This window comes from Larimichthys crocea, chromosome XXIII (genome assembly GCF_000972845.2).
Source record: "Larimichthys crocea isolate SSNF chromosome XXIII, L_crocea_2.0, whole genome shotgun sequence".
NCBI lineage: Eukaryota > Metazoa > Chordata > Actinopteri > Sciaenidae > Larimichthys > Larimichthys crocea.
The window spans coordinates 10,216,431-10,235,754 of NC_040033.1; the positions used below are offsets into that span (position 1 = coordinate 10,216,431).

Below are 19,324 nucleotides of genomic sequence, written 5' to 3' on the forward strand. Positions count from 1 at the left end.
TTAATTCACTACATTACCCAGAATCCGACGTGAGCCAACTCGACGGCAGTTAGGTGTACAGGTCTGTGTGTTTTTCGAGGGCTCTTTGTGGAGACTTCTGAACACTGTTTTTGTTGACATAAACTTGAAAATGGTTGGCTTTTTGTGGTTATCGTGTGTTGTTGGTGCGAAGAGGGCTGGGATTACGTTACAGGAGAAGTGGTAGAGGTCCATAACTAAACAGATGATGGCGTTCTCAGGTCACAATCCTCACCTGTTTAAGTGGAGGAGGCTCAGCAGGAGTGCAACATCTGGAGACAAGGTATGTTTAGTGTTTGGATTGAGATGTTCACTGCTTCTATGATCATGATTTCTGGAAAACAGGACAATACATAAACAATAGACAATAAATCCAAGGTGCTCACCTCTTATCTCAAGGGAAAACATTAAATATTCTTTCAATCAATTTTCACTTTTCAGACCTTTTCTCCAGGATTATCAAATCCCCTAGAGAGGTATAAACTATTTGTGGTTCCCCTTTAGATGCATGAGTGAAGGAACAGCACATCAGTGTTAATACCATATATGAAGGCATGGCTCATGTCGGGGACGTTTAAGAAATGTCATACACATGGCCTTTCTTAGACACTCACATGCCGGCAAGCCTGAGACGGCGATAGCTGTCCGTAAAAGCACCGATTTATGGACGCGTGGGAAATGGTTTTGAAATAATCTGCTGGTTTAAGACACAGGCTAAGCTTTCCTGTTAAATAATCCACAGATAACAGGCACGGGGCTCAGCCATCAATGTGCAATGTGCACAATGTGGTCACAGCTCAGGGTGTCTGTAAGCCTGGTTGGGCTTTTTTTTTAAGCAGGCAACATGACACCAGCATTTTCATGTTTTTGCAGACAGTGTCAGCTTAAACTTGAAATTGTTTTTCTTTTTCATGAACAGGTGCATGTGAAGAATGGTGACATTGATCAGTGGAGGAAGGTGAGAAGGACTCACGCGCTGGTGCTTTCATGATGCATGTATTTGTTTCATTGTAAATGATTTTTTTTTTGGTATTTTGGACTGTTGGATAATTTGAACATGTTACCTTCAGTTGATACTAGACAATGCAACTGAATAGTCGTCACATTAACTGATTAATTGCTTATTACAGCGCGTGGAAATGGCTTCTGAGTTCGCTGTGTCTAAAGTTTTCCCCCACAAGAAACCTCACTCGGGATCCAACAACCTATCTGTACCATTGCAAAGCTCTGACCAGCTAAGAGATCATGATGACGCTTACAGTGAAGGTAGGTCAGCCCATGAAAAAAAAAAAAAGGTGCCTCTAGAGAAGCGTTACCTATATAATATTTAGTTGAGCCAGTGACGCAGGAGAGCTGAACAATCGCATGCATGTGGTCGCTTCTTGCAGCTCAGGCTCTTCTCGGGGATTGGCTGGGCAGCAAGTTGCGTCTGGAGCTGGAGATGGACGAAGAAGATGACCTGATGTGCTCCGCTGAGAGGACGAGCCCCGTTGCATTGGCTAATCCTCAGCCTGCTGCCCTGAACTACAGCAACTTTGATGGTACAAAGCAAGAAGGAAAACTGTGTCTAACTAACCTGAAGCTCATGATTTATTGAGACCAGTTCAGATTTTCCTGACCACAGTGGGAACTGAGAGGTTGCATCTGACAGCAGAAGCAAAAATAAATAATAGGACTAATTAATTAAAGATAGATAAAAACAGAACTTTTTAAAGGAGTAGTTCACCTCCAATCTTAACTTAGTTAAGGTTTGTACAGCTACCAACAGGGAATTAGACCCTTTAAATCAGCCTGCTTCCAATCATGTTTTTTTTTTCTAAAGATTATTTTATCGGCTTTTTTAACCTTTTATTTTGATAGCGACAGCAAGGTAGGGCAAGAGAGGGGAGAGTGTGGGGCACGTGCAGCAAAGGGCAGCAGGTCAGAATTGAACCCTGGTTTGCTGCAGCAAGGCGCTCCACCAGGTGAGCTAACAGGGCGCCCACAGTCGGAGTCATGTTGATGAAGTACATGTACATCAACATGCAGAGTTTTTAAACTAATTGAGATTAGAAATGTATCACAGTTAGCATTTTTTCTACTTTCCTTTTGTCAGAGCTGTTATTATTAGTGTTTTCTTTGCTTGTGCCTTCAAAATTCCAGACCTTTAGTTTTGAATAACCAACTTCAATCTTTTGAAACTAAAAGGCTGCCAAATGTTCTGTCTTTTTATATTCCTGCTTCATAAAATGTGAAGTCAGTGATCTTCAGCAAGTGTCTTAGAAATCTTTGCTGTTGGAGTTTTAAAAACAAATTTATATCTTCCACTGAACTACAATAGATTTGAAAATATAATACAATATTCATGGTTAGTTTACTGTAATAGATTGTTTATCTCAAGCAATGTGTTGTGTCTCAGCACATTGATTTTCACACCATGGTGAAATGGACTGAAACCAGTAGCCACCTAAAGGGAGAGAAATCAATCTAAAATCGTATTTTATGCTTTGCAAAACAGTCAGCAGTAATTTGACGTACACATGATTTGAGTTAATGGAATAAAACATAACAAAAACACAAGTACAGTCCTCTTTAAAAAGTCATCAGTGTGTGATATAAAACTTCTTTTAGATCTGTACAACCGCCTGGCTGAGGAGGAAGAGCACAGCGCTGTTAACAGCTTCCTGCAAGACCTAATGGAGCAAGAGGTGTTAGACTCTGGGGTGATGGAGGAACTGGCGCTGGATGTTGGACAAACAAGGAGGAAGCTCAGAGACCCAGTTGTCACGATGGAAGCACGACACCTGCAGGTATGTTACCAAAGTGAGTCTCAAATTCCTCAAGTTGTATACGAGATGGGAATTTCACCGTGAGCGAATCAACAGAAACTATGGTTACCCAAGTTGCTCTCTGAATTACACTAATTGCTACTGATTGCCACTGGAGGTGCGGGAGAACAGGTCCAGGCGGGAAGCAGAGAGACATAGACAACAGAGAGAGAAAGAGGGTCAGCGGGTTGCCAGAGAGGAGGCAAAGAGGAGAGACCAAGGGGAGGTGGCGAGGAAGAGGCAGGAGGCACAGAGGCAGGAGAAGATGGTGCAACAGGAGATGGTGAGACTGCGACGTCAGATGGAGGAGAGGAGAAACCTGGAACGACTGGTTCGACAGAGGTATGGTATCCACAGCAACCACTCACCTGTGCTGAAGTGGGCGCCCGTATTTGAAATGACCCTCCGGTCTGATTGCAGTCTGTGTGTTCTGTCTGTGTGGTGGATTGAATGGATTGATGATAACCTATTGAAAAGTCAGCTGGGGATGCTCCCTGGCCCAAACAACTACTGCAGAAGTGTCCTTGTGGAGAATAGTCCAGCATGATGAAACTACCATGTAATCTCTCACAATGTGTATAGTAGCCAAGGCAGAGAAGGCAAAAATACAAAAAAAAAGAAAAAAAGAAAAACATTAATATATTAAACTTCTTTACTCAAGTAAAAGTGGAAACAGGTTCTGAAGTGTGCTCACAGTATACAATTAAAATAAATAATTGAATTATTATAAAAAGTAAACTTCATCTGTAGGACATTTCTACTGGTTGTTTTTGCAGAAAGATAACCTCAATTCTCAAATAGAGTCAGGCATCTCTCTCCCCTCTTCCTATCTGTCCGTCCTTCACATTGTTCTTGTTACGTTATGTCTGTCGTGCATGAAATTCAAATGCATTAAAACCAAAGTGACAAGAAGAATAAGTAGAAAGTACAAATACAGATATACTTGAAAAAACAATGTATTTTCTACCTCAGGTCGTAGAGTAACTAACATTGATAGAAGCAGTGGGAGTTAAGGACTTGGTTACAACTGATTTTGAAGGGCGGTTAAACAAATTGACTGTAGACAAAAAGTGTTCTCTGTTGAATACAAACTGATATGAATATTTCATGATCAGAAAATTGGATTTTAAAAACAACGACAGACTTAAGAGTCTACAGCCAAGCCAGCAGCTTTGTGTGGCTGAGACGCAATGATGCTTTGAGCTACATGTTTACGTAAACAGTTACTATAGCGCTAAACACAATGTGCAGCTGAGTTTGCAGCTTTGTGGGTATTTGGTTTTGTACCTTAAGTTTTGGACAAATAAAAAAATTGGCCTGCTAGATGGAAAGTTGTTGTCGAGACATTTTACTTATAAAAGTCATTAGGATTCATCATCTGGGGATCATGAATGTCTGTACAAAACTTAGTCTAAGTAACTAACTATGTCAGTCTGTCTAAATTTTGTTAGAGCCATATGCTGTTTTAGGTCTGTATTTTTCAGTCTTTAAGGTCTTCTTATTGATGGATTATTAGCACCAAAACACAATATCTGAGGGCATGGAAATCGAACTGAGGTTAGCAAGAGAAACATTTTACCAATTTGGTCGATTCCAGGACATATGGTGTACACATATGGTGTTTAGAGTGTTTTTTAGTGTGTCTCTTTTTTTTGTTTCATGTAGTAATTACTGTGTTTGATATATAATTTAGTTCTTTATTTCCATTCGTATAAAAAATATCTTTTTACCTGCATCTTTTAAAGGATGTCTGCAATTCTTTATGTTGCTCTGGTGGACTAAACAGTATCTGTGTGTTAATTCCACAGGGAGAGGGAGACGGAGGAAGGGCAGAAGGCAGCCAGAAGCCTCCAGTCAGCTCCTCCACTTCTTACAAAACAACAGCAGCAGGACACAGCGGCATTATATAAAGAACAGAAAATCCAAACCATGGTTCATATGCGTAACCTCAAGGTACCTGTGTGTGGGTGTTTGCGTGTTGGTACACTATCAGTGTATCAATGTACACTCTAAGTTATGGTCCTGCATGTTTGTATGTTTAAGTGTTTGCAGAGGCATTTCTCAGGATGGTATTTAGTCGTGTTGGCCCGAAGGCTACGTTTGGGTAAGGCCATGGCCCTGTGTGACTGGAAGAGGCAGCTGAGAGCTTGGCGAGCATGGCGGGCAGTGGTGTGGGCAGAACAAAGGCAGCAAGAGATGACAAAAACAGAGCAGGAGCTACGGACTGAAAACAGGCAAGAACCAAAAAGAAATCACGTTAAAGAGCCTTAAAATTAAAACTAGACTATTATATCCCATTAGTCTGATTAAGCAGTCGAGGGTTAAAAATATAATCACATCTGTTACCTCCGCCAGACTAAGCCAGGTGGCTGTGGAGAGCGACCGAAGGCGGTTGCTACGGCGGTATCTGAGTGAGTGGCAGCTATGGTGTCGGACGGAGAAAGAACAACGAGAGCTTTTGGCCCAGCAGCAGGAGACCAGGCGCAAGATGGCTGCCTTAATCAACGCTGCATCAACGGGCAAACTCAAGACCACCGAAGCCTCAATGTATCAACCAGTAATGGCCACACCTGAGGCACCTGACCAATCAGCGAGCACGGAGAAGGTGAGACTCACAAATCCTCATATCAGCAGCCACAATGCACAGGGGTTTATTTGAATGTGAACCACAGGAAACAACCTGAAAAATAAATACATTTAAAGTGTAACCTTGACTTAAAACATCAGCCATATCCTTGGCAGCTGATGCTACAGGCATCATTAATGAGGCAATAAATAAGTTTGGGACTAAACTGAATAAAAGTTTTGTTTTCTAAATCATCTCTTTGACCTGAACCCTTCTCAGTACGGCAGCCGGGGGAGAAAAACTTTTCATGCTGAAATATTCACTACTCAGGAGAGTGTGAGAGGAGAAAAGAAGGAGAGGTGTAAATGCAGAGGAAAGGAAGGTATAGAGCAGATGGAAGGAAAGCTAGTGAGGAATAAGAGGTGTGGGATAGTGGAACAGAGCTCAAGGGACGGAGGAAATGGAACAGGAGATGAAGTTGCAGGAGTTCATGGCAGAGGGGTCAGTAAAGAGGCCATACTCCCCGTCAAGCCCCGGCTGCCTATATATCAGGATTCCTGGATCTCGGTAAAGATTAGGGAGCTTTATACTAGTCTGTTATCCCCCTCAAGCCTTTTGGAGACCTTGACCTAAGGGCAAGTTTGATTTTATTCATATATAATACCAGCTTCATCTCCATTTTCCTCTCTGTAGGAAGATCACCACAGGTCAGGCACTTTAGCCTCCAACACCTCTGCAGCACATAAGATCAAGACCCCTGTGGGCACGGTGACACAGCCCACTCAGCCATGGCAGGTGACCCGACATCATGCAGCACCGACTGCCACCGAGGTCCACGAGGCCCGGCACAGAGGCGAGGGCGTTGGCTCCACCTGTCCAAAAAGGGCGACGTCGTCAGGCAGCAGGTTTGAGAACAGACACGCCGTCCAGCAGCAGATCATCGCGGAGCAGAGGAAGCTGATGAAGGAGCAGCAAGAGCAAATAGCACAACTGAAGGAGGAGCAGAGCATGAAGGAGCTGGAGCTGGAAATGGAGAAAACTGCACAGCTCACCCAGCTTTCAGTGCTACGAGGCTCAAGGCCAAAGAGTCACAAGTTTGACCCCGCAGAGCAGAGGTAGGCTCACCACACTCACTGGTTTGCCATTACAGTAGCACAAATAAATGATACATGTTCATAAGTCATTAATTATGGGTAATAAACAAATAATTCTTCAGCTCTATGTGTTAATAAAGATATTAGGGTCATGAGTTTCAGATAAGCCATCAACAAAATGCTGGTAAATAATCTGCAGTTCTAAATGTTAATAACAGTTTACTTAAAGGTTTGCAAACTAATCCATTACGTCTGCAGTTTTAAATGTGAATAAATAGTTAATAAACAGGCGTCCAAATTCCTGTGCCACTTTTGCAGAAGGTCAGATTTCAAAAATCTCATTTTTTCACAACCTGGCAACCCAAAAGTCAATTACGGCTTCAATTTATCTGCTAGTTTATTAGGCATCAGGAAATTACTTTTTAATTTAATTACTTTTAACCTTTTTATAGAGGGTTAATAAGCACAACATGTGGAGCTCTGCGCCTTTAATGTTGATTAGTCACACAACCGTATGTGTGTATTCTTGTACATGCTGCATGTAGCTTGGCCTCCTATTCAACCCGTCTCACTGTAATCCCCTGGACAATACATTAAGTAAGACTCTAAAACTCTATAGAGATTATGAATAATAACTTTGGATAACTCACTTCTCTTGCCAAAAGGGAGCCAGTCATTGCATGTGGACACCTCAGTGTCTAATCATTTAAACTAATGTCTAGAATAGTACAGACTTATTGTTTTCAGGAGCTAGATTGAGGTGAATTGTGGTAAAATTCATTATCTGTTAATAGTTTTCCATATACAGTAAAATACAAATTACATAGGAATAGATACAATGAAACCTATCAGCTACACAAATTACATAGGAATAGATACAATGAAACCTATCAGCTACAGTTACAACGTGCTTTTATTTTGGTGCTTTTGGCTCTGACTGATGCTGTTGCAGGGCACAAAGAGTTACCGGAGAACCTGACAGTCTCTGTAAACCTCCGAAGAAAGCTGAGGCACGGCAGACGTCCCCCCATCCAATCATCACGGGTCAGTCTGCAAGTCCAGCAAGAATAACGGCAGAGGACGACATACACAAATTTACATATTCATAAAAACATACATAACAGGTTCATATCTTCTTCCAAACATATGGAGACAGGATTCTGTAGCTCTTTTGTCAAGAAGATTGAATGACCCTGAGTGACACATACAGAAACTTTTGAATACAAAAGCCTGTAGATCTATAGTACAAGAGTAGCACTCATACTGTAGTTAACTTGACTTCAAGAAACGTGTTTAGATTATGAAATATACATAAACATCCACATATATATACACCCCTAAGACTCAGTTGTACCACAGGAGAATAACTTGTCCTCAACTCACCCCTTTCCCTTTCTCTGAAGCCATGGAGGCCCGTGCACGTCAGCGCGCAGAGCGAAAGAAGGAAATTGAGGAAATCAAGAGAAAGAAGGAAGAGAAAAAGCTGGTAAAAGGATTGAGAAGTTGTTTTCTGGACCACCAAGCTGTTGTGTGTGTGATAAGTGGAAAGTTGTAATTGTGAGAAGTATTTAAAAAAAAAAAAGAAAAAACGCAACTTTTCAGGCTGACATGAAAGCTGCTGAGGAGCAGAGGCAACGGGAGGAGGAAGAGGAGAAACGCCAAGCAGCAGAAAAGAAGAAGGAGGAGAAAAGGTTGGAAAGAAAGGTGAGATGCATTTCATATTTTATGGATGTTCACAAAGGCATGAGTCAGAATAGAGGAAGCGGTTGTCTCCCGTGAGTAACACTCGGCGACATGTAGCAACACTGTACCCGGGTGACACGTTGCAGATTTTTGAAATAATGTTTGTGAGCAGAGGGAAGAGGAAAAACAGAGGGAGGTGAAAAGGCAGCAGGAGCTCCTGAAGCTGGCCAGTCAACACTACCACAAAAACTTGCTGCTACGTCGAGGTCTGGCGCCGTGGATACGCCTCATTCAGCTCAGACAAGCCAACATGCAGGTACAGTACAGTAAATCACCAAATCGTCCAGTTCAGCTGTCATCTACAGCAACACACAGTGTTTTCAGCCAGATTCAGACCTGCCCCCAGTCCTGCATCTCGACATTTTAAAAACCCAGGAGGTGATCTTGATTCTGGCCTTAGCTTTGAAGAGTGGACTAAAAATCCAATTTGAACAGGAAACTGTGCAGCGCTTCAGGCTTTCCATTATCACACATGCTCCTACAACTGAATAACAATAAGCAAAATGGAAGAATTTTGACCTTCAACGGTACAACCAAGTCCAGGTGCACACACCATAGATTTGAATATAAAAAGGGCTGCCCGCCTGGTTATAGACTTGCTTCAACATTAAAAAGAGCACATCCAGGACTGCATCTGCTATTGGTTTGGAGGCAGTCACTTAAAGGCTTTTTATAATTCAAAACTTTACAAGCGTCTTGGATGTTTTTTTATGCCTCACAGACCATTGGATGGAAAAAATGCTACCCAATTTTCTCACAGTAAGAAGCTTTAGTTATTTATTTTCCATTTGAGGAAGATTATAAATCTAATCTGTGCTTTTGTTCTCACAGCATTGCCTTAACTGAAGAGATAGGAACAGCTTGGAAACGTTCAAACACTGGAAAAGCCTTTTAACCAATAGGATTTTAAATCACTTAATATAATAATAATAATAAATCATATCAACCATACAATCTTTTATCTACTTCTCCTGCTGTGCCTTAGCTATTTTTTTATGCAATCATTTATTTATTCTATATTTATTACCTCTGTTGGCTGGGATGATTTTTCTGAGTTCTATATAAAGTTGATTAGAAAATACCACAAAACACATGCTGTGTATCCACGAGCAAACCGATTTAACACATTTAATAGACTGATAATTGTGAGTAATGAGCAAACTGCTCAAGTAAAAATACTCATTTAGCAGCAACATTAAACGCTCCAAGTGAAAGGCAAACCCACGAAAAAACACAACCTAACAATATCGTTGTTTATTCTTTCGAAATGTTCCTTTGCACAGAATGACACAACGTGCATAGATGTTGCCAGCTAGATACAAATCCTCTTAAATGTGATTCACATGAAGATAGTAGCTTCATCGTTTGACACACGCTCCATTGTTTCAACCTGGCACATATGATGCAGTTTGGATGCATTCATCGGCGTGCATCAGCTTTTTTTTTTTTTCCCTTTTCAATCTCCGCCAGCTGGCTGAGAGTCACCACAATCTCTTCCTCCTGAGGCGGTGCACACTAGGCTGGCAGCAATCAGCAAGTGAGTCCCTGTCTGAGAAAAGAGCTTCTGCAGACCAACTGTACCAGCACTTTTTGCTTCGGAGGAGCTTAAGCTGCTGGAAAAGAGTGCGTATACACAAGTGCACACCCACACACACAAACACAGTCACTCGATCAGTGCAGTCTCCCCATCTTCAGCCAGTGACTTAGAGTAACACCTTTTCCTAATCTCCTTTTCTACCTGCATTCAGTTATGTTTAAAGGTACCCAGCCCTTAGATTAAAAAAAAAAAAAAAGTTTGGACCTTCTTTTCTTTTTTCTTTTCTTGTTTAAGCTTAAACTTACTGAGCAACTTGGCATTTTATGGTGGATCTTACTGCTAGGAGCTGGGTTGAATGCCAACAAGCAGCTTTTTAAAGCATCATAAATCATTTGTTTGACTTCAGTGCAGTGATTTTTTTAAACGTTGCTCTGTGCTGCAACACAAACAATGAGAAAAGACAGCATGTACCTAACAGGTCTGTGTTGTCTGTCTCAGCTTAAGGACTGGCGGACGATTCAAGAGGAGAGAGCCAAGCATCTCTATCGCAATCACACTCTGAGGAGGTTTCTGCTGGCAATGTTGGACCATGTGACCCAGGAGAGGCTGATGGAGTGGGACCGTGAGGTGTTGGCTCAGGAGCACAATAACAGGTCTGCTACCCGTGACTTTCCCATATGTTCCCTGTATGGTGGCCGCAGTGTGGTCCCCCAGAAACATAACCATCTAACTGGGTGTCAAATTAAATGTAACAGCTTGTGAAACTTTAATTAGGAGTTGAAATGTAATATCAGAGCAATTTGGTTACAGTCTGCCAAAAGAAAACCACAATACCATGAATTTATATAGAAGATAAAATTATTTTTTACTGTATTCCACAAAAAAAGTTAAAGAGTTGATTGCTTCGTGATAATAAAGGTTAGACACTGGAACATGCATCTTTGAGCAGAAGCAGTTTAACAGTATGAAATATAAGACACTCAGCAGTGCATTGTCTCTTTTCCACTGCAGCTGCCTGTGCATTCGATTGGAAATAACACCATTCCCTAACTCCAGCAGGAGCTTTATACAGTATTTTCTGTTAGCTGTAAATGTCTCTTCACATTAAGATTAATGGAGTCAGTTTTCTGCTTAGGTAGAAACTTGAATATGGCTAAAGTAGCTGGAATAGCATAATGTTTATACACTGCTCTCTAACCCTGGGTAATTTCTGCATTAATAATCTTTTTGGCTTCCTCGCACTCAATTCATTTGGTTATTTTGGTTTAAAAATAAAAAAAAATAAAAAAATGGGAATGTCATTAGTTTTGCAGGTATTTGGTCATCAACTAAATATTAGTAACATTTATGTTTTTACCTACAGGTGGTGCAGATGTTGACCTGAAGCTCCAAACTCATTCACCAGTGTGCATTACAGTGACAATGCGAACGTGATGTTTAGCACGTAAAAACATTTACCATGTTCGACATCTGAGTTTAACATGTTGGCACGCTAACTTTAGTTAATTAGCTTTAACATTGGCTTTACAGGTCAGAATTGGTGATGAATTGGACAAATTAAAAGTTCAACCTATTGGTGTCGCCAAGTGAAATGTCAGGGAACTCACCAAAGTCACCAATAATTCATCCTCAGGGGAACATGAATGTAGAAAACTCCATGCCAATCTTGATTTCACACATGGCACTAGAGGAAAAGCGAGGCAGTGACATAATTCAGTGGATATGGGAAAACCTGTACCTCAGATGGTTCAGACTAAAGTTATTACGATTCATCCTCTGATCACTATGGATATATGAATGAAATATAATGGAAATCCACCCCTTTTTTTTTTTGTAATATATTTTAGCCATGCTGCTAACCTGGCTATTTTGCATTTATATTATTTTGCAAAATTGTTTCCTATGAAATGTACATATCAAATCAGCACACACTTCTGATTTTGATTATGCTAAGTGACAGCATTATTATACGTTTTCCCATTGTGGCCAAAATTAATGATTTCTGTAGCATTGGCCTAACTTAATGATGTCACTGTCTTTGCCAGTTTCTCAGGAGAGGTCAGGTAAATGACCACAGCCTGCAGGTGAATTCCCACCGGCTGCCCAGCTGCCATTGTCAATGAGCCCCCAGTAACATCATGTGAAAACTCATTAGGTGTTGTCAACCCACAGGTCCCTATAATTCAGTTTCTTATTGCTCACTTGCTCTGTTCCCTTCTGTCCCTCCATCTGCCTGCATTTCAGATGGGTACTGCGGCAATGTTTCCTGGCCTGGAGGCAGCTTCCATGTCTGCTGCGCAAGGAAAGAGAGAAGGAGGAGCGGCGGGAAAAGCTGGGGCGGAAAGTGGCAGCGGTCCTGCCTGATTTCTACTCCTATCCACTGTAAAGCCTCTAGGAGAAACTGTCACTGTAGGGGACTAACTGCATACCCATGCAGCCGATGTACAAACATCTCAATAACTCTGGAGAGGACACATATACATTTTTTACATTCATTTAATATAAATAAATAAAATGTATTTCATACAAACACAACTGGACCCCCAGAAATTGCACACTGTATAACTTAAATTAGCCTGATTACATGGCTTGTGCTGAGATGTTTCATTATCTGTGATAAATATCCATAACACATTTCACAAGGTCAACAGCGAAGTGTTTGTGGAGAGATGTGTAGAGTGCAAAGACACCATCCTTGAAATAATGTTCAGCCTATGCTTTGTGCAAGTCTGACCAACTCCGGAGAGACGTCATCTTGTTGCCGATGGTGTGCTTGGAGACAATGACCCTAAGAGGTTCAACAGATTACTCACTCTCACGTTGTTCTTGTGTGCTGACTCCCATGAAGGCACTAGAATGTAGAGGAGACATTAAGACAAAGTTCAAGTCCAGGGAAGACGGTCAGTGTGAAGGAAACTGTGATATTTGTTTGGCAGAGAGAATGATGGAGGGAAAGTAGGAAATTAAAGGTCAGTGAATGGATACGGCTGCATAGAGGAGATGGCAGTTGTCAGTGACATTAGGCAGTGAGTTTATCTTAGTGGGGGTTGCAGTTGTTATTGCTGTGTGTCAAAGTCAGGGCAACTCAATAGGTGCAGTAACCCGGTGATATCAGTCAGGTTCGACAGCCAGCAAAGTTAAATCAGAGCGAAAAGAGACATGCTGCCATCCAGTGGACATAAACAGAAGAGCAACAGTCTCTTACACCAGGTCTGTTGGGGCAGGAGAGGGAAGATTCATTTTTTCTCCCATGGTCATGAACTCTGCCCAGTTGCCACGGAAACCTCGAGAGTAGACACCGGTGTCCACGACGAGTCCGCAGTAGGCGCTGCGAGCGGTTTTGTCTCGCAGGGCGACGCGTGCCTCACGCTCGGTCACGTTGTAGCTGACGTTGATCACCTGCACCACCAGTAGGTGTAGGAGCCCACCGGTCACGATACTGCTGTACCAGGCACAGGTAAAGCAAAGTGCAGTGCTGGAACACAGACAATGAGAAAAGCTAGTAAAACAGCACAGAAGAATATATAAGTGTTGTAAGGTAATTACTGTTCATATACACCATCAGTAATTTGGTGTTTCTTGGCATCGGGGGTGTAAAACATGCCCAAACATAATAATGTGTGTAAAACTACACATAAATCTGGATAACGAGACACTGAAAAACTAAAACTAATCCTTTATATTTGTCTCAATGAATATAAGGTTCAGTATTGTAAGTGTCTGACGCCCACTGCAGTGCCAGAACAGATAATTTAAAACCACCCAACATCCAACAAAAGCAGCCGGTCTTTCTACCAACAGCTTGAGACAAAACACTGCAAGGTGTTCTGTGAAACTGGTTAACACTACACTGAAGGAAGCCTTATGTTCAATATGCACGAGCCTCACGCAAACTCGTTCTCGGTTTTCATTTTATAGTGAATTCTGGGAAAGATGTCAAAACGCCTCACAGTGCTTCAGTTTAAAAGAGGGCAATTTTGCTCTTGATTGCTGCTAAAAGGCCATCTGCCATTTCCCGTTTCTATGGACGCCATCTGAACTGTGGGTGCACACGTATGCAGATTTGATGTTTTTTTATTTATTTACTGTTAATTATTGGGCTTGTCTTCGCACAGTTAAGCAGCTGTTTGTGCTGTGTTGAAAGGCTTGAAAGAAAGTTAAAGATGTTCTCTATATTCCTGTTGATGTGTTCTGAATACAGATATTCATTATAAGCAAACAAACATTTTAAGTTTGTTGCAGTTGTTCTACATCTTCGTACAATAGACTGAAACTTCCTCTGTCCAAAGCTAACAAAATCTGACTACCAGCAACATCTTAAACTCACTTAATTAAACACATAATATCTTGTTGTTGTTTTGTACATGAAACAAAAAGGGAGGGATTACGTTTCTCCATTTCCATTCTTTGTGCTAAGTAGCTGCTGGTGCTTGCTTTATATTTATCATAAGATTGGGATCCATCTTCTCAAGTATTTCTCAGCAAGAAAGTGAAAAATATTAAATTTTAACAAATTTATTGACATTAACAAATATTTTTGATCAAGATTTCTGTGCATTTTGTTAAAGAATTACTGACTGTGATATGTAATAAAGTTGAAAAATATTCTTGTTAGTGCTCTCTGGTATACAAACTATGTAATAGTTTCTGAATTATTGTAAACAAACTTATCTATTGTTTCTCTACTGCAATTTCTTGGTACTTGTTGGCTGACATCAATATATCTGTAATACATTTATGTTAACCACTAATATTAGTACAGATTTATAAGTCAGACTTAAGTTGATTCAGACCTGATATACATTTTTATAATCTTATTTTCTTCTCATCTTTAAAAAAGGTTCTTTGAACATTAGATTAGATTTCCTGGGGTGAACAGAGTGAACCAATTTTCACCAAGCCTACCAATTTTTTTCCAAATTTGGTAACAAAGATGCAAGTCATCTAAATAATTTGAGATAATTATGATCACAGTGTATATGTGTCTCAGTACCTGTACTGGTTGTAGACCCCCGGGCAGTAGAACAGGGCGGTGAAGAGGTGTTGTTTCGGACACACGGTCTGCAGCACCAGGCTGATCCCGTACACGGACGTCAACAGGAAGAAGACCAGTGTAAGCAGGAAGCTGCGGTGATTGGCCTGTCCCACACAGTTGTTTATCCTACCGGGGGCACCAACGGACGGAAACGCACAAACACACACAAGTACACATACACACAGGCAGACAAAACATTGTACTGAGACTCCAGGGTTACACTACACACATGCAGGAACACACACATGGATGATAGTGAGGAACTTGTAGCTGTAGTTAATGAGATGACGTCTCAACGTACAAATATGGTCAATAAAGACGTAGCAGCTGTGAAACAGGACAAACACTTGTGCTCTGGAAAGAAAGACTTAAGAATTGTTTTGAAAATTAAAAGAATGTTTTTTTTTTAGATTTATTGAGTAGAAAAGACAAGCAGACGACGAATACGACAGCTTCAGTGTTTGAGGTGTGAGACAAAGGTGGAAGAAGCGGTGATGACAGACCGAGTGAGAGGCATTTTAATGGAACCCACCAGACACAGTGGTGGTCGAGACGCAGCACGCAAACGCCACAGATCCGACAATGTCCCGCCCTCGGGGGCCGCACCACCCTGCACACCGGGCACCAATTCCTTCGGCTGCTTTCCTTCAGCTCCACCCCTGCCTGCTCTGACGATCCCGCCCGGTTGGATACTGTCATCGTCACATCCTGCCTCCCACCGTTGAAGGCAGGGTCTCTGTCCGGCAGAGGGCCGTAATACGTCACCGTGCTATGGACAGACGCTTGGTTTGGTCGCACAATGCCAGGTTCTCTCTTGGTGTAGACAAGGGCTGCCAGGGTGAGTATGACCCCTACAGTTACCACAGCTACCTGAACATGGCCGACATCCCCACTGGGACGCACCTCTGTGAGGAACAAGTAGTACATGTATCCCAGGGAGAAGAGGGCCAGGCTGAGGAAGAAGAGTGTCCTTCCCTTCTTGCGGTGAGTGAAGTAGTAGTACCACAAAACCAGAACGGGCAGAGCTGTCAGAACCACCATGCCGAGCAGGAAATGAAGAGCAGCGAGGTGTAGCAAGGCAGGAAGGAGAACAAGAGGAGGGATGATGGACAGGTCCACTTTTCGGGCTCCACCCCAAAACCAGGGCACACGAAGCCGATCTGTGAAAACTTCAGTCACCTGTGACAAGGATCCAGATTTCTGAGGCTCCCTCTTCAGGAACCTAATGAGAGTTTAAAAAAAACAAACATATTTTTACTTCAGATTATCAACAACTTCTTTAAAACATGTTAATGGTGCAAAGGTTTTCTGAAGAACATGTGAGGGACCTACATATACAATTCCTGCTATGATATATCAAAATCTCTGCTGTGCAACCAGTCCATTATTTCAGGTCTAGTTGGTGTGGGGAGTAATTTATTTATTCAGTTACGTGTCCATCTTCAGTTCCCCACTATACAAAAACACCAGTAGTGCAGCTAATATCATGTTCTTCACAGATTCCTCAAAGATGACTCCAGCTATGTCTCCCTTTCAAATCACATTTGTTCGTGGTGTCGACGGGTCAGTCAAACTTTTCCCACGGTAAAATGACTTTATTTGCATCACCACCGCCTCTGTAATGCCTGTGCATATGTTACATACAACCAAAGGCCAAGAATTGTCATTAGATTTTCATTCTAAGGGGAACATGGATGCCCATATGTATCTGATCTGGGAAGAAAGATGCCACCTCAGCCTCCACTAACTTTCTCACTCACATTTTATAGATTGATCAATCTGTTAAATAACCAACAAATCAATCAATTTACAACATTTAAAAGAATCATTGTGGGGCTGTAACTACTTCTTCGGTTTATGTCTCTCACCTGTCGCAGACATCATCCAGGTCCTCACAGTCACAGCAGCAGGCTGCTACATGGCTTCGCTCCCCGACTCTGTTCACATACTCACAGCAGCACAACGTCTCGCCCTCCTCCGGCACCTTGTTGGCTCGCTTCTTCATGACGGACGGCCTATCAGAAAAGTCTATTAGCACCATTATTAACTGCACTTGTGTGAGCATTTGCATTACAGATAAGAAGCTTAGTCACAGGAAAAGTGGCCGTAAATACCTCTGATGCCACTTTGCTGAAATTTGCATGCGTTTTAGATGTTGGAGTGCTTCCAAACAGATTTTTCACAACATAACACTGCAAAGCAGATCCTGCTCATTTGACCCTACCCAGTCCACCTCCTGCCCTCACATCTGTCACACATCTGTTGTGTTTTAATGATTCATAGCAACTAAACTGTGCAGCCTGCCGGCTCATTTGGCCTGACACGGGTTGAGGTGAGACAGTGGCAGCATTTATACTAATCACAGTGTCTTCAGTGTCCCCTTCATCACAGAAAGCAGGACTGACGACACCCCAGTGAAACCACTAAGTGAGATTAATCCTTCAGCTGATTTAAACCTCTCCCCTGGAGAGGATCTGTTGGCCTGAATATGCCTCTGATTAGCAATAAATCAAAAGCATGACATGGTGTGTTTTTTAATTTTTAGCCATTAACTGATCAAAGGAACATGGTAAAGAGGACATTGGGGTGAGAAAAGGTCACCCAGCGTCTAACTTGTGAGTGCTTTCAGGCAGCCTTGAATTAAAGTCTCTGAGGGACTAATGAGAAGACAGATCGGGTCACATGTAATGATTAATGGGTGTGTGGTGGCACCAACTGGCGCAACATATACTGCTGCAAGGATTCATAGAGTGACTTTGGTGGTCAGCAGTTTTACGTCCTTTTATAACACTGAGGAATTTTCTGTGGTATGTTTGACCTGCAACGTCTGCAGGAACATGTAAAATCTACTGCAGGAAGCTCTGTCAGTGATAAAAATGTATTTTATAAGAATTATTTAATAAGAAGGAAGACACTGAGCAATCAAATTAGATACATTTTGGACAGTGGCTCAAAACATCAAACTTGGTTATGTACTGGACTATTTCTTGGCCCGGTGCAGTGAGTTCCTGGGCTCTTGTCACCCACCAAATAAATAGTATTTATGTGTAATGCTAAAGTTAACCAGTTGCACCTTCATATTTAACAAGCAGATATGAGAGTGGTAAATGTTTAACAGTGTTTTGAGACAAATTATTAAAAATAAACCTGCAAATTTCTTCAACTGACATGATGACAAAACAACAAAAACCTCCTCCCGGATCAGTTATTTGGGCTAAAAAAATATACACATGTAGATCAATATAAAATGTATTTTGAAAGCTGAATTCTTAATAACAAGAAGGATAAATAAATACATATTGTATTTGGAAACATGCTTGTAGCCTATATCAGAAGATAAAGGGGTGTCTTGTTAGTTCAGGGCACTGCAGGGTGTTTGTTTGAGGTTTCTTCAGCTATAAAAATAAAATCTTGATCAAACATGTGTGCTTTCCTGGTGTGAATGATTACAAACCAGCTTCATGGAGGTCTTAGTCCGCTGAGTAATACACTGCGTCAAGCAAAATCTTAAATGTAGCGCCAACAAATGTTAAAACACGGCGTGAACATACCTCGACACTGAGCCTCTACATGCCGATGCTTTCTAGTAAATATCGACCGAAACGACTCTCCCACCTCCGAGCTCCTCAACGGAAGTCTTTCTCCCGGTAACGGCTGTCGTATCCGGTGTGTCTCGGATCTACTTTACGCCGCGGAGGTCACCAGAATAAACAGCGCCCGGTGCTACACCCGTCTGGGTTTAGGTTGCCAAGGCGACAGAGGGGATCTGGTCACCGGGTTCGGGTTTTGCGTGTTGAGGGAGACGTCCTGAGGCTCTGCCCCGAAACAGGGCACACAGTTTCCCCTCCTGACGTCAAACGAGGCAGCCTCTCCCCGCCCAGGACACCTACAGGACAGCCATGCACACAGCGGGTCTCTGGCTACTCACTTTATATACAGTGAGGAAGTTCAGCCTCTAACTGTGCAAGAATATTACATCAATAAAGTCACTCCTGGGTGTTAAGTGCGACCTAAAAATAAAATAAATTTAAATAAAATTTTAATTCAAATAAACATGTCCAAAAACTAGAAAATGTCTAAAGAAATTTTGAGTGTGCCTGACTCTGGCCCCATCGCCCCCATACATTATTACTGACACTACTCAGTAAATTCAGTATTAATACAACAAGCGTCGTTTTTTTTCCCTCCTTCCTTTCCTCGTTTTTTTTCCTTACTTCCTTCCTTACTATCGCCCCTCCTTCCTTTTGTTGTTTTCCTTCCTTCCTTCTTTTCGTCGTTTTTTTCGTTCCTTCCTTCCTTCATCGTTTTTTTCTTACTTCCTTTCATCGTTTTTTTCCTTCCTTCCTTCCTTCCTTCCTTCGTCGTTTTTTCTTACTTCCTTTCCTTCCTTCCTTCCCTCGTCGTTTTTTCCACCCTTCCTTCCTTTCTTCCTTCCTTCGTTTTTCTCCTTCCTTCCTTCGTCGTTTTTTTCTTCCTTCCTTTCATCGTTTTTTTCCTTCCTTCCTTCCTTCCTTCCTTCCTTCC

General features: G+C 41.9%; 2 protein-coding genes across 2 annotated transcripts; one reads left to right on the plus strand and one right to left on the minus strand.

The window, feature by feature from the left end:
- The first annotated feature begins 24 nt into the window (after window positions 1–24).
- ccdc191 (coiled-coil domain containing 191) lies at window positions 25–12,175 on the plus strand. Its single transcript, XM_019273663.2, has 17 exons — window positions 25–301; window positions 938–976; window positions 1,149–1,284; window positions 1,407–1,559; window positions 2,629–2,807; window positions 2,944–3,167; window positions 4,634–4,778; window positions 4,869–5,059; window positions 5,181–5,430; window positions 6,085–6,506; window positions 7,438–7,529; window positions 7,889–7,971; window positions 8,088–8,189; window positions 8,341–8,484; window positions 9,699–9,851; window positions 10,264–10,418; window positions 12,010–12,175. The coding sequence occupies exons 1-17, from the start codon at window positions 224–226 to the stop codon at window positions 12,149–12,151; spliced, it is 2,688 nt and encodes an 895-aa protein (XP_019129208.2). The 5' UTR covers window positions 25–223; the 3' UTR covers window positions 12,152–12,175.
- Window positions 12,176–12,245: 70 nt separating this feature from the next.
- zdhhc23b (zDHHC palmitoyltransferase 23b) lies at window positions 12,246–18,724 on the minus strand. The gene is made up of 6 exons (XM_019273664.2): window positions 18,352–18,724; window positions 16,669–16,815; window positions 15,333–16,022; window positions 14,759–14,926; window positions 12,971–13,240; window positions 12,246–12,616 (listed from the first exon to the last, which is right to left on the minus strand). Exons 2-6 carry the CDS (start codon window positions 16,803–16,805, stop codon window positions 12,571–12,573), a joined length of 1,311 nt encoding a protein of 436 aa, XP_019129209.2. The 5' UTR covers window positions 16,806–16,815; window positions 18,352–18,724; the 3' UTR covers window positions 12,246–12,570.
- Between the last annotated feature and the right edge of the window lie 600 nt (window positions 18,725–19,324).

Excerpts from the sequence above, each read along its gene's own strand:
- zdhhc23b (XM_019273664.2), bottom strand. The coding sequence starts at position 16,805 with ATGAAGAAGCGAGCCAACAAGGTGCCGGAGGAGGGCGAGACGTTGTGC. Across the intron at positions 16,023-16,668 it reads CTGGATGATGTCTGCGACAG|GTTCCTGAAGAGGGAGCCTC; the intron begins GTGAGAGACATA and ends AACTCTCATTAG. Across the intron at positions 13,241-14,758 it reads GGGGTCTACAACCAGTACAG|CACTGCACTTTGCTTTACCT; the intron begins GTACTGAGACAC and ends TCTGTGTTCCAG.
- ccdc191 (XM_019273663.2), top strand. The coding sequence starts at position 224 with ATGATGGCGTTCTCAGGTCACAATCCTCACCTGTTTAAGTGGAGGAGG. Across the intron at positions 5,060-5,180 it reads GAGCTACGGACTGAAAACAG|ACTAAGCCAGGTGGCTGTGG; the intron begins GCAAGAACCAAA and ends TACCTCCGCCAG. Across the intron at positions 9,852-10,263 it reads GCTTAAGCTGCTGGAAAAGA|CTTAAGGACTGGCGGACGAT; the intron begins GTGCGTATACAC and ends TGTCTGTCTCAG.